Below are 15,164 nucleotides of genomic sequence, written 5' to 3'. Positions count from 1 at the left end.
CCCTGCTCTTGTGGGCCTGAAGGGCTTTGTGTTGTTTTGCTGCCAGGATGATCAATGGCTTGTTTGTGATGGTGGGGAGAGATGGCCTGGACCACATAGCCGCAGCAAGCGGGGGGAGGTTAAAGGAGGAACGCTGAGCCGGGTAGGGAAAGCTGCCACCTGCACCTGTTGCTGAGTGTTGCTGGGGGTTTTGTTGGGCCATTGGGGCGGACGAACGTCACGTGGGCTCTGCTTCACAGGAAGCTGGGACTTGTTTCTCAACCTTCAGCCTTTAGCTGCAGCCTGGGCTTGTGTCGCCAGTTAGGAAGAGGAAAATCAAAGCTGGTTTTACCTTAAAGTTCAGTAACTATTTAGTAAAATAACATTTACATTTAATCTCCAAAGCGACTTACAAATGAGAACAATAGAAGCAATCAGACCTACAAGAGAACAACAACAGTATACATGTGCCATGACGAGTCTCAGTTAGTCTAGTACAGAACGCGTAGCCAGGTTTTTTTTTTTTTTTTTTTTTTACAAATATGATAAAGAAGAAAAGAAAAGGTAAGCACTAGTATTAATTATGTCTCATTACGTAGCATTTCCACTTTCAGTGTGATGAGGCATATAACTGGTCCCCTGAAACTTGATGTGTAATACCAGGTGTAAAACTCATACGTCAGGTTATGTACAAGACTCAATCCACTTATACTGCATCAAATTCTTGTGACATCCTTGGGTAAGGTTTAAAAGTGTGACCAGTCTGGGTCATGTCCAGGATTTAAGGTAGCAAATTTGCTTAGTCCAGTACTCCTGCTCTCAGAAATGCGAGGAACATGAGCTGCCAGCATGCCTGGGCTGATAATGTCATGTGTCAACCCTCCTGACACATCATTTGTCTAATTGAGCTTTGAATCATGGGACAGGGACAGGCCCTCTCTCTCCCTTAACTGTCTGAAGCCACATTCCTCTCTAATCCATAACTAATACTGGCTAATGCTACAGCTCACGATCACACCACCCCAGAGGGCGTGATCATCCACACACTGGACACTACTATCAACTACTCGCCAACAACTTGCCCACTACAGTTCCTTAAACACATACACTCACGCAACCCACACCGTTGGTGCATCACTGCACTCTGCACGCTTCTTGACTCATAATCGCACAGGCATAGTTTCGGCTCAGCCCACACAGAATCTGACCCACTGGATTCAAACGCCTATCATTTGATAATCTTTCAGATTCACATACTCCAACACAAGTAGGGAGCGAGTTGTTTTTAGTATTAGAATCATACGACACAATCTAGTCCAATTCCTGTATCTGTAGCTCTTATAAGCAATTTTTTTGTGTGGATCTTTTTAGATCTTTTTCTAGAGTGAGCTTCTTAGGTCAGTAAGTTTATATATATATAAATGTAAATATATGTACTAATACTGCAGTTAATACTGCATCAACGATGCTTTAATTTATTTAAAAATGACAGTAAAGACTTTTAAATTGATATATTTAAGCAGCTGACTCGATATGTTTCTCAATTTACTTTGTCTCTAATTCCTCTATGTCCTGTATTGTGTGTATTGAGTATTTATGCAGACAATTTGTCTCTTTGTCTACTTAAGAAAGAATATTTAGATGTGTGAAGTTATGGAATGTAAGAAGGATATAAATTAATACATGATTACAGTCTTTTTTAGTTTTATTTTTTTTAATCCTGCCTGGGGTACGTTCTGATGAGTTGTTGTGTTTTTGTAAAATTCTTGTAAAAACTCAGACATGTTATGCAAAATATTAAGCAGTACAACAGTTTTTAACATTGATAATAATATGAAATGTTTCTTGAGCAGCGAGTCAGCATATTAGAATGATTTCTTAAACTGTATGTCTCTTAAAAAACGTAGCTTTGCCATCACAGTAATAAATTACATTTTAAAATACATTTAAACAAAAAGGCATTTATAAGAAAAATATTTTTATTATTTAAATGTAATTAGGTATTATTCAGTTATTTAATTTTTAATTTCAATATTTTTATTATAATTTACAATAATATGTTATTTTGAGCATCTTCAAAAAAAAAGAAATAAAAAAAACTTACTGATTCCAAATTTTTGAACGATAGTGTGAAATTAAGTGTGAAACTTAATGTTTTTAATTACTCATATTTATTTTTATTATATTACAGTATTTATTAGTTTTATATTTTATTTGTATTAAATGTATTATGTTTAAAGTGTATTATTAAAATTAAATACATGTAATTTTAATATTTTATTTTAATAAATTTATTTTTGGGAGCAAGCAGTGACAATGTGCCGATTTTTGTTCATAGTGAAGTACTTTATTTGATCGAGCACCTGCCTAAAGTAGTGTGTGCACATATTTTTCTTTGGATATTATTAAAATTATCTTATCATTTGCCAGTGAATTTGTGTTTTTATTTCCCTTATTTTGTAAATAAATATATTTGTCTCTTTAGGGTGTTTTGGGTAGTAGCCATGACGTTGCTATGCACACGCTAAGGTGTTCAGAGTGATTTTTAGCATGTTGCTATGCAATTTATGGGATATTGCCACTTTTGAGTCTTTATGCTATTTTGGTCCCTAGATATGACTCAGATTCTTCCTTCACTGAAGGTCTGATCACTTTAAGTAATACAACACCTCGTTTCCGTTTGGCTCTAGTTATGTCTGAGAGCTTTCGGTCCTTTCCCATCCTCTTCCTCCATCTCTCGCCTGACACCTTCACCTCCATCAGCTGCACAGTCAGCCCTGACAATATGTCATCCCTTTTTAAATGGTGAATCACCAGACATTGTTCACATCTGTTCTCGGCTCAAAGAACCTAACCAGGGAAAGCATGCAATTACCAGTGGGCTTTTTCAATCAACTCTTTGGCGAGCCGGCTGGGGGCTTGGCATGGGAGGGGGGATAATTAGACGCATTTAAAAATATCCCAGCACATTGTCTTCACTGTCCTACATCCTCAGATAAGTGTGCGGCTATTGGAGCAAGGAACATGTGCTAGTGCTACTGAGAGGAATGTCTTACATTCCTGAGACTGTTACGTGCAGCTGAACAACCGCTCGGGATCACATGACGTGCTTATAGGAAGCTGTTTGTATGTTTTGACTGCTTTTCGAAACAGGATGAAAATGTTCAGAGCTGGTCATGTTTCTAAATCATGTTCATTCCCACACTTTATACAGTGTTTCCACATTTCTTTAGTCACATGATTGATCAATTTAGGTTTTTTACATTTTTACTTGTGGTCTTTCCAAAAATTGAAACACTGATTACATACTAGTTTGTTTCTGCCAATCTTTGAATATGTTGGTTGGTAAAAGGGATCAGATACTTGGAGACTATACTGATCATGCTATTTCCTGCAGCCCTCGCTTCCTGTCCTGTACACCCTGTCCAGTCAAGCAACCCATGAGGCCGTTCACCTCCTCTGCAGGATGCTGGTCTTTGACCCAGTAAGTGTTCTTGATACTTTATTCACATAAACTGTAACATCACAATCTAAAGTAGTGGAACATTACAAACCAAACTACATGCTACAATTCATCAATATACAGTAGACCATATTAATTCATATTTTAAAACACACTTTTGTTTACTTGACAAGGTTGTAATGAAACTAAATAAAAAAGATATATTTCTATTTTATTATATTATATATTTATTTTAATATGTACATTATAAATACATTATAATGATTATTTATTATTAAAATAAAAATATATATTATATAATTGAATCTATTTCTAAGAATTATACTCATGTTCAGTTCATTTTTAAATTTAAAAATTTACTATAAATTTATAAATTGCTAAAATGAAAATATATATTATGTTAATAATTAAAATATATGAAATATATATATATATATATATATACACTTTTTTCATTTAAAAATAAATTTACCTATATAAAACTGTAAAATAGATCATTTTGTTGCATTGAGCATTCATTTCAAACAAATCTGTTTTCCAATACAGTCGAAGCGGATCTCTGCAAAAGATGCACTGGCACACCCATATCTGGACGAGGGGCGTCTGCGGTACCACACCTGCATGTGCAAATGCTGCTACACCACTTCCTCCGGCCGCGTCTACACCAGTGACTTTGAGCCTGTCACGAACCCCAAGTTTGATGACGGCTTTGAGAAAAACCTGACGTCAGTTCGGCAGGTCAAAGGTGACCGCGCTTATAATCAATTCAGTTGTATTACAGCTTGTGCTGATTGCTGTACATATTATACAACACGTGAGACAAGCATTGTTGGTCTATTCATTTAACCTTTTGTCCTGATCCACCCTTGGTCTATAGACAGCGTGTTTAGGAGCTAAAGGTCTTAAGTGAATTGAATCTATTTGAGAGCATGTGCCCGTCATGTCACCGCGTGTTAGTCAGAAGTCTTGCTAGGCGTCTCCAGCTTCAGATCCCCTCTGCTCCTGTTGTTTTTGTCCCTTGTTTTCACCCTTCATTCGGGGGCCCTGGAACTGTGCTTGCCTTCCACTGTCAGCGGGTATTAGTGAGAGCCTGTCGCTAAAAGCAGGCTTACTGTGCTGTCGGCTCAAAATAACTCTGCCCTTCACCCTCCCTCCTCTTCCTCCATCCTGTGTGCAACGTGTTTCCACTGGAGGATTAGTCAGTGTGGATGGAGCCGACCGCCTGGAGACTTAAAGCGCTTTAGGGTAGGCAGCCGTGTTTGGATGCGGGGGGAACCCCTCTTGGAACGACACATGAGGAGTTTCCACATTGGCCGAGCTAGTTTTAAGCTTAATCGCTTGTATGCTAAAATAAAGAGTTAAGAGCTTTAGAAGATATTACAGATAGTATTGTCTGCCTGTAAAATCCTCTTTGACCTGTAAGGTTACTGCTAGAATAGATTTTTTTTTTATTCATAATTTAGATTTGTCCCTAAAAATACAAAATTCTAGATCTAAATCTAGATAAAAATCTGTGAGGTGTATTTTTTTTTTTTTGTTACAAGGAATGATGACAAAATTGTGTGAACTACTGAGGTATGGCTTGCTGTCTAGCTGTCATTTACTCACCCTAATGTCATATTTTAACAGGAATACAGCAGAAGTGTTTGAATTGTTTTGTGAACTCTTCTTTTAACCATGATAGCATGCAACTTCGAAACTGTTATTTAGAATTGTAAACTATAAATTATTCCTTATTTCTCATCATCTCTTCTATTTTCTTCCCCACACAGAGATCATTCATCAGTTCATCCTGGAGCAGCAGAAGGGGAACCGGGTACCGCTCTGTATCAACCCCCAATCAGCTGCCTTCAAAAGCTTTATCAGGTGAGGCCACCCTCCACTTTACATAATCTGCTGCTTATGAGTGATCTCATGATCAAGTGTCCAGGTTATAATGTGCACCAAAAAAAACAAATTGCATAAAGAAATCAGTCCTGTATTTAGGATCTTTAAAATGTTCGGACTGTGATATTTTTTCATCCCAAAAATTTCTTATCACTGTATTGTGAATATATATATATATATATATTCACAAAACAAGGGTGAATATATATATATATATATATATATATATATATATATATATATATATATATAGAATAAGTCAGCATAATTTACATAAATTTAAATCAGGAAAGGTATGACAGCTTGTATGTATACATATAGTTGTTATTTACATATCTACTTCTTTTTTTGTTTTGTTTTTATAATATGTGACCCTGGACTACAAAACCAGTCTTAAGCCGCTGGGGTATATTTTTAGCAATAGCCAAAAAAATACTGTATGGGTCAAAATTATCGACTTTTCTTTTATGACAAAAATCATTAGTATATTAAGTAAAGATCATGTTCCGTGAAGATATTTTGTAAATTTCCTACTGTAAATATATAAAAACCCAATCGTTGATTAGTAATATGCATTGCTAAGAATTTATTTGGACAACCTCAAAGGCAATTTTCTCAATATTTAGATTTTTTTGCACCCTCAGATTACAGTTAAATAGTTGTATCTCGGCCAAATATTGTCAGATCCTAATAAACCATACAGTACATTAATGTAAAGCTTATTTATTCAGCTTTCAGCGTTTTCTGGGTCACATATGTTATTTAATTTTTATTTAAAACATGTAGATTTTACATTTCAGAAGTCAGAATGCGATTTTTCACATTACAAAAGCTACTGACAATTTTGGTATTGGTTTACATGTGATCCATTTGAAAATATTGTAATGCAAAAATGTATTGGTCCTAAAAAAATAAGCTTAGTTTTCTTTATTGCAACAAATGATTTTTCATAATCAACATACTTTTTTTATTAATATTATTAATAAAATATTTTGAAATGAAATTAGAGCCAGACATGGCTGTTGACATTTTGTGAGATTCACCTTTACGTCCACATTCTCATCTGTTAACATACATGCCGAATCAAAGCCAGTGAGCGTGAATTTCATGTTTTTGAAGGGGAGCCATGTTTTTAAAGTGCTTTGGGTAGAAAGCAACATGCCATTGTTTAATATTAGGGCACACCTTTTGCATAAAACGGTGTTTCATATAGTTTCTAACAGTTATTGCTTACACCTACTGTAACTTTTTGTGTTCTAACAAATCTAGAGCTTTTTTTTAAAACTTATTTCTCAGTGTTTCAACACTAGATGGAGACATCCTCTTAATCTTAAAGCAAGACATAACAATCCCCTTTCTTTCTTTATTTCTATCCACAGCTCAACAGTAGCTCAGCCCTCTGAGATGCCTCCTTCTCCTCTAGTTTGGGAGTAGCTGAGGATGGCGGCATTGATAACAGTGGTGGTGGACATCCCTCCTGCAGCCCGTCCAGCGCCCACCCCTCGCTCCCCGGACTACTGACCCCCAGACATCCCCAAAACCTGCGTAGCATTTCACTGGAGTCTAGGACTAGCCATGTCGCTCATGTGTGTGTGTGCGTACTGTAATACTTACTAAATGGAGTTTTATAGAAGCAACCACTACTGATGAGTTCAAGCGGGACAGGTGGGCAGGGTCACGGGGGTCCGTTCGTACATACCCACTGCTCTGTAGTAGTAAACTAAAGGTTTGTGAAGGGTACGAACCTGTACTTTCGGCAGACGAAGTTGACCCCTGTGGACTTGAATGTATTTTGAACAGCAGGGCGGCAGAATCTGTGCAGTATCCCTGAAGGAAATCTCATCATGATTATGTTTGCGAGTAATCATGCTTTATTTATTCATGGAAACAGGAAGTGCAGTGCTTCATGCAGTATGGAAAGGCAAGTTCCATCTTTCATTCACGGCATGCTAGAACCAGGGTCACCGTCAAGGGGCGAAAAAACTTTGTCCTCATGAGTAGCCTGTTCATAAGGCCCATCCATATAAATATGTCCCGGGCCTTGTGAATTAAGGTTACGGCCCTCGTGAAAGGTGCGGTCACATTAACCGCTACTCCAAATTTTGAGAGCAAAATCCGTTTGTTTCAGGAATCTGTGCATTTTGTGTGCTTAATACATCTACGCTATTGACAACAGAAAAATGTAAAAATCGTCATATCACTAATGTGACCGCATCTTAACAACTGTGACCACTCATTCATCTAGAGTGAGCTGCTCATTGCTTTTTTTGGCCTTCGACGGAGGTGTGATTTTTATGACTTTTTCATTTTGGCTGTCATCTGCAATTTTTCTTTGTTTCTCTATCGAATTATCTTTGTTCCAATTTCGCTTACAGTCTCATATTCAACTTCGTCAGTAAAAAAATGCGTATTCCTTAGCGCAGCACTTGGCACAGATACTGATTCATAGGCTTCTTTTAGTACTCCTGAATCTGGGTGTGTTGTGTCAGTATTTAGTGCTTTGGGTGGGTGATTAAATGGCACAATGGCTCAAAAGGATCCAAAGCATGCAAAATTGGCCCGAGGCAAAATGCTTGTACCAAAAGGGTTTATTTGAAGTGAGCGTGTCCAGCAATCTCGCAGGTGCTTGTCTTTTACTGAGACTGAAAACCCAACTAGCATGTAGCCAAATGACATGGGGAGGTTTGTTTTCAGATGACCTTTGAACCCTGCTCTTCCTGATGGAGTATCTATAATAGCATGCAAACCCAATTAAAGCCTAAAAAATTTATACAAATTAGCAAATAAATGAATAATAGGTTGAACTGTTTGTCTATCAAACCATTCCATAATTGCACTGGTATGTTACAAAACTTTGTCTGTGAAGACAAGTGACGCCATTGCGAGTGCATGTATGGACCCCGTGCATGTTTAAAACTGACTGTGGCATCATGCTAGGGATCCTGTAGATGTCAGTCCAGTGTCGTCTACTTTAGCCCTCCTCCAGAGCCCGATGGCGATGAAGGATCTGAAAAGGGTGCCTGGGAAATGGCCTGTATTGTTGGTCTGGAAAGAAATCGGGAGTAGTTTTCACTCTCTGTACCATGCTTAAATTTCCCATAATGCTTTCTGTCTCGGACTAAAAGAAAACAAATGGAAAATATTTAATATATTTTTTGAGAATTATTTTTTATTTCTTCCTCAATGTGCTATGGCATGCTTTCCCATGATCCACTGACTTTGGTATGTAAATAAATGAGTAGCAGGTAGGTTTCAATAGAAATGAAACATCTACGAAAAATAAAACCCTATAAAAAAAATCGCCAAAAAAAACAATAATAATAATGTAATACTGCTGTATAGAAGTTGAATTAGCCTGCACATTTTTTAGGGCTGTGAAATTGTATTTTATTTTTTAGACTTATATAAATATAAATGTACATATTTTTGTTCTCTCTTTTCTTCTTCGTTTTATTTTCCCCTGCACTAGAAAGTGTAGACAAAGAAATAATCCAAATCAGTATAAGTACAAAAACAAACAAAAAACACATAACCAATTATGTTAATTGTGTCTTGTGTGCTGCAGAGCTGGGGATACGAGTATTGAAGTAGAGCCCTTTTTAATTATTATTACTATTATTATTATTAATTTCCTTTAAAGAAACACTGAACTGTTTGTGTATATGTATATAATGGATTCACATTGTTGGTCTCTACCTCTCGAGCTCAATGACTTGGTTGTTTACCTCCACGCTTTTATTTTTATGTGGAGATTTAAAACTTGAATGTCCCTTCCGACTTTTATATTCCTATCAAATCCTGTATAAAGAAATCAAGTCATTAAAATTGCGATTGGTTTGAGGTGGTTCCCATCATCATATCCTTGTACAAAGTACCATGTTCTCACCCCAGTGTTCTTTGACTGTTAGATCACACAGCATACCCACGACGATTAACATGGTATCCTTCACCGGATGAGCCATCGGATGAGATAAACATACAAAATCCATGGCAATGTTAGAACGTAAGAAGCGGGCGAACCGAAGACAACATGCGGATTCAAACAGAGCCTGTGAGAAGAGACTAACACACAAGCTTGATCGGGCCAAACAGGGAAGGTACTGCACTTGCTGTTAAGTTTTTATAAGGAAGTTTGAAGTTTATACTCCGAGTTAATGGTATTTGAAAACATTTTACGACATATATGACTATAATATAACATTCACATTCAATGCCCTGAAAGCAGAGGGGGTGATTCTTAGGGACCGGAAGGACTCTGTGGATGTTTTGTGTGTTTTGAAAAATCACTGGTCTCTTTTCAGAGTGTAGATTTGAAGTACAGTGGTGAAGCTCATTAAATGTTGACATTTTAAAAAGTGTGTTGTTTCTGTCTTTATTTTGCTTACAACTTCACACTAATGCATTTTCCATTGGGGGGAAATTTGATGACCAAGTTAAATTGAGTGGCAAATAGTGAACTTCAAATGATAGCATTTGGAAAGGTGGTTCGTTTCTCTTTTTCAGGGTTAAAAACGAAATTTGATTATATTGGTTTCTAAAAAATTGATGGTTATGTGCTTATGTTAACAAGGATGTCTCATAGAATGGAAATAGAAAGTTAAAGTTGGGCTTATATGAGGGTGCCAAATTAAAGTTAATTTTAATATTAACCATACTTTGAAATTGCCATACAAATCTTTCAGAGTAAAACAAACCAACTAATCTTGCTAATGCTTATGCTTATATTTTTTTCACACCAAAATGATGTCACTTCCTAGTGGATGTTGTCAGGAGACTGAAATTGAGGGCAGGAAATAATCAACAGTATAAAACGAATACCAATTAAAACAGTGGTTCTTAAAAATGATTTTGAAAAATTAAGATAATATTATTTTAATTCCGCCTCGCAACAAGGATTTAGAAAACTGAGGATACCGTATTTCAAGAGTAATTTTATACATATTATAAATATTCATTTTTCTAGCTACAGTATGCCAATCTCTAAAATATTTTTTCAGATATTGTGAGTACAAATATTTTTATTCTTAATGAATAAATCGTGAGCAACTGGAAAATCAAGAGCCTATGAATATTATTAAGGACAATGGAGGGCCTTTGAGTGAAAAATGTCGAGAACCACTGAATTAAAACATTATTTTGTTAAATTGTTTAGCTTGATTAGATTAAAGGAAAGACTTCAAGGAATGTATTAAACTTGAAAGCAAATATATATATATATAATCTGGCATGTTCTCTATCCAAGAAGTAAAAATTGTAAAGATAAAATAGAATGTTCACTTAATTCTGATACATTCATATGATCAAAACTTTTTTTTTTTTTTTTTTTTTTTTGCAAAGTTTTTGTAATGTAACCAGGTTTTGTTGAAGTTTCAATCTAATCAAGATGTATAAGTGTGATCATGGAATCATGGAAGAGTAAAAACAGATTAGAAAAGCTGTCAGATCCTGGGGGAACATCTTAGAAATTTGAGCTCATTATAAGGGTTGACACCTCTTTCAATAACTTTGTTTCTAAATGATCCTTCTTCAGGACAACTTTGATTTATGCATCATGTTTTTTGTTTTTTTTTCTACTTAAACATGCTGTGTTACCACAATGTATCACAATACGTGTCTAGAGGAATCATGAAACATGATAATTATTTTCATAGCCACAGCAGTTAATGCTAGTATTGTTAGATTCCTTTACCAAGGAATTTGTGATAGAAGTAGATCTGCTCAGTGCAGATCTAATGTCATAGATATTTTATACAACAGCTATAATATGATGAGATAAATTGTGAAGGTGCAAGGGATCCATTAACAATGACTACTATTAATCAGTTGTTGTTAATTAAATTTTTGGAGAGTCTAAGTACAAAACAACACTGTCACCCATCAGCCCACACATAACAAAAGCAGTCTTAACCGTCTTTTATTATAAGGTCAGGAATATAGACTATAATGTCTTATTATGAGATGTACTGTATGTGGTTGACTTTTTGGTTTAGTAGCTTGAAAGCGTACGAAATATTATCTCTGATGCGGGAGGAATTCTTCATGTGAGCGAGTACACATACACACACACCATAAGAATGGCTGCTGGGGCTATTCCTGCTTGAACAATGAGTGCTTTAACTGGCTTCTCCAGGTGAAATGAGGTGATTGTAGGCCAGCATCTGGACGCTGTATAGTGACTTGACATGCAGACATGCATTTTATTATTGTCAGTATTATTGTCAACTTCACCGAATGTTCAAGAAAAATTTGTTTTATTTTTTATTATTTAAAACATTTTAAATGTATAAATAATAACACTAAGAAGAAGGTGCGATCTATAAAAACATTTTGTAATTTGTTTGCTGGTCTCTGGCATGGTCATGACAGACTGAAAGCAAAAGCTTCAATGAGGAACATCTCCATTTTTATTCATTATAAATTTAGTACATTGTAAAAAAAAAAAATTACTTTAAATTTCCGAGATTTCATTGTCTTGCATGATCTAACACATGCTTGCGCAAGTTTCCAGGCTCTGTCCTGAAATAAAAAATATATATATACGAGTCATTCCATGACACCGGTAAGTTTTGTAAGTGTATTTTATCTATTGGGTCACCCAAATCCATTTTTAAATTTTTGTATTAATTGAAACGTCTCATTTAATAAGGGTTAAAAATATTTTTTTTTTAAATCTTCTTCTTTTTTTTTTTTTTGGACGGTTTCTCTCATTCTCCTTTTCAAGACCTCTCAAGCTCCATTATGTTGGATGGGGAGTGTTGGTGCGTCGGTTTTCAGATCTCTCCAGAGTTGTTCAGTCGGGTTCAAGTATGGGCTCTGGCTGGGCCATTCTAGGACATTCACAGAGTTGTCATGTAGCCACTCCTTTGTTATCTTGGCTGTGTGCTTAGGGTCATTGTCCTGTTGGAAGGTGAACCTTCTGCCCAGTCTTAGATTCTGAATCATTATCATTAATGCTTTCTCAATATTTTGGTGCAGAGCTTTTTTCAGCACAAGGCTGATTCCAGCACACTTTACTTTTGGGATGGTACTTTGCAAGTGATGAGCAGAGCTGGTTTCCTTCAAACATGATGCTTTATTAGACCAGAAAATCTTGCTTGATGTAGTCTGAGGGTTCTTTAGGTGCTTTTTTGCAAATGCCCAATGATTTTTCATGTGTCTTCACTAAGAAGAGGATTGAGTCTTGCCACATTGTCATAAAGCCCAGATCGGTGGAGTGTCGCAGTGATGATTGTTCTTCTGTAGGTTCCTCCTATCGCTATGTATAATCATGGAGGTGGAGGATGATAAAGTTCTTGGTCACCAGTCTTACCAAGGCTCTTCTCCATCAGTTGCTCAGTTTGGCCAGGAGGCCAGCTCTAGGAAGAATCCTGGTTGTTTCAAATTTCTTCCATTAAAGGTAACAGAGACTACATGCTTCTGTTAATCTTCAATGTTTCCCCAGATCTGTGCCTCGATACAATCCTGTCTTGGGGATCTACAGACAATTCCTTGGACTTCATAGCTTGGTTTGTGCTCTGACATGCACTAACTGTGGGACCTTTTTGATTGTGTTAACTGTAGACAGGTGTGTGCCTTTCCAAATCATGTCCAGTCAACTAAATTTGCCTCCTATGGACTCCAATCAAGTTGAAGTTATAGAAACATCTCAATGATGATCAGTGGAAACAGGATGCACCTGAGCTCAGTTTTGAGTGTCATGGCAAAGGCTGTGAATACATGTACATGTGAATTATTATTATTATTTTTTTTATATAAATTAGCATTGATTTTAGACAAACTTCTTTCACATTGTCATTATGGGCTATTGTTTTTAGAATTTTTGTGGAAAATAATTTAATCCACTTTGGAACAAGGTTGTAACATGACAAAAATGTGGAAAAAGTGGAGCTGTACTTTCTGGATGCACTGTACAGGGGTGTTGTATGTTGGTGGAAAACCAGAGCCTGTGTGCTTCGTGCTTCTGCATGTGGAGATCTGTGGGCCAGATATTGAATGCCACACAAGTTATATGTTTTCTTTTGATGACCTATTCAGTCAGTTTATAATCTTCTAATTCATAATATGCTATTGTTGTTTTTCCTGCAGTCGGGTTAATAAAACTCAGTTCAGTTGCATTTTATATCTGTCGTATTTCTTGGTTATAAAATGAAATACAGTGTTTATAGAACATCATGGAAAATATTACAGTGAATTTGAGTAAAAAAAACAACTATTTATATGTAAAGCTGTATCTGTCTATTCAACCCCGTTACCCTAGTCTCACCCCCTTCACACCTACATTTTTAATTATTATTATTTTTAAGTTTATTAAAAAGTAATTTAATGTTTGTTGAACTCAGGCTGAAATGTTCAGAGCAATTATAAGAAAACTGATTTTAGTTCAAATTCTGAAGTTAACCCTCTTCTTTGATTAAAAAAAAAAATTATCAGGTTGCTGTCACAAAAAAAATCCATTTCAGGCAATAGAATAGCAAAAGTGTGAAATTTCATGTAACTTATATTTACAAATACTGAATTAGTGTGAGGGACATCTGATTAATAGGAAAATGTTGATTTCATTACAAATTAATTTTATTATCATATTCAGAGAGCTCCCATAGTGTCCATAATGGGGTTGAAGATTAATAGTGCCCATATCTTAAAATAATGACTAATAATAATAGGGATTTGATGCCTGAGGTGGGAAATTTTTTTCAGGACGTTAAATATGTCATTAATGCTGTGGGGTGTTCAGAAAAGTTTTTTTTTTTTTTTTTTGGTAAAAGTGTGTTAGTTTAAATTGTACCAGTTTCATGGAATGACTCATCTGATCTGGTAAGTTCTATCATGTGTTTCATCAATTACATAAGAATAACCACCACAGTGACTACTTTCATTACATAAGTTCTGCATTTAAAATAATAAGAGGTTCCACAGTTCTTCTTGGTAATCTAATGTAAATCATGTTTTTCCATCACGTAACAGGCTCAAAGACATTGCAATATTGGAACTATTCCTGTTTTAAACCATGAAGGCAACGTGCAAGGGTTGTGCCAGTGAACTTCTTCACCTCAGTCAATTATACAAAGTAAAAGTAAAAAAAAAAAAGAGAAGTGTCTCTTTCATCATTTGACACTGCATTAATGCATTCTCGCATATCTCTCAGAGACGACAGAGACAAATCTACTTCAACATATGCTGATAAGAACATATAACTGACTTGAATTATTCCCGTGATATTTCTCTTAAGAATGTAATGTCTACATAAACTTATTATTGCCAATATTTGATGCTTTTGACAATATCTCTGGCCACGTGATACAACGCAACATGGGGAGGTTATAGGCAGTGCGTGACCCGCATCCCCGTCTGCTAAGCCACTGTTTGCACCAGTGGTTCCCAACCTCGTTCCTGGAGGACCCCCAACACTGCACATTTTGCATCTCTCCTTTGTCTTACACACCCAGTTCAGGTCTTGGAGTATCTACTAATGAGCTGGTGATCTGAATCAGGTGTGTTTGATTAAGGGGACTCGGAAAACCTGGAGTGTAGTCAGTGTAGTCAGTGTAGTGTACTGTAGACTGTAGTCTACACTATTGTAATAGTCTACTACACTATTGTAATATTTGTAAATAATTGCAGCATTATTCTTCTGAACGAACTATAATGATGTACAGTTTCACAACAGAGCGATGACTTTTATCTTGAAATAACTTTGTGCTCAAATCAGGAACCGTTTACTCCACTGAATAAAAAATTTAAAAGGTTATTGCTTTTTATCTCACAATTCTGACTTTATTTCTCAGAATTACAAGTTAATATCTCGCTATTTTGAGTCTGTATCACGCAATGAAAA

General features: G+C 35.9%; 1 protein-coding gene across 2 annotated transcripts in view; it reads left to right on the top strand.

Annotated features, from left to right (window-relative positions):
* LOC132123561 (serine/threonine-protein kinase NLK-like) overlaps positions 1–9,684 on the top strand; it is a 66,017-nt gene extending 56,333 nt beyond the window's left edge. Inside the window, exons 8-12 of one of the 2 annotated variants that reach the window (XR_009426536.1) lie at positions 3,377–3,463; positions 3,989–4,187; positions 5,215–5,308; positions 6,709–6,917; positions 7,003–9,684. Coding sequence is in view for 1 of the 2 variants with exons in the window: in XM_059534261.1 (XP_059390244.1) it covers positions 3,377–3,463; positions 3,989–4,187; positions 5,215–5,308; positions 6,709–6,763 (435 nt within the window). In the remaining variant the exon portion in view is untranslated. Of the gene's footprint in view, positions 1–3,376; positions 3,464–3,988; positions 4,188–5,214; positions 5,309–6,708 lie in introns of both variants that reach the window. The other variant, XM_059534261.1, reaches the window with a different exon arrangement.
* Positions 9,685–15,164: the final 5,480 nt, after the last annotated feature.

The sequence above is a fragment of the Carassius carassius genome, chromosome 41 (assembly GCF_963082965.1).
Source record: "Carassius carassius chromosome 41, fCarCar2.1, whole genome shotgun sequence".
Taxonomy (NCBI): Eukaryota; Metazoa; Chordata; class Actinopteri; order Cypriniformes; family Cyprinidae; genus Carassius; species Carassius carassius.
This window is presented reverse-complemented; position numbering and strand designations above follow the sequence as displayed.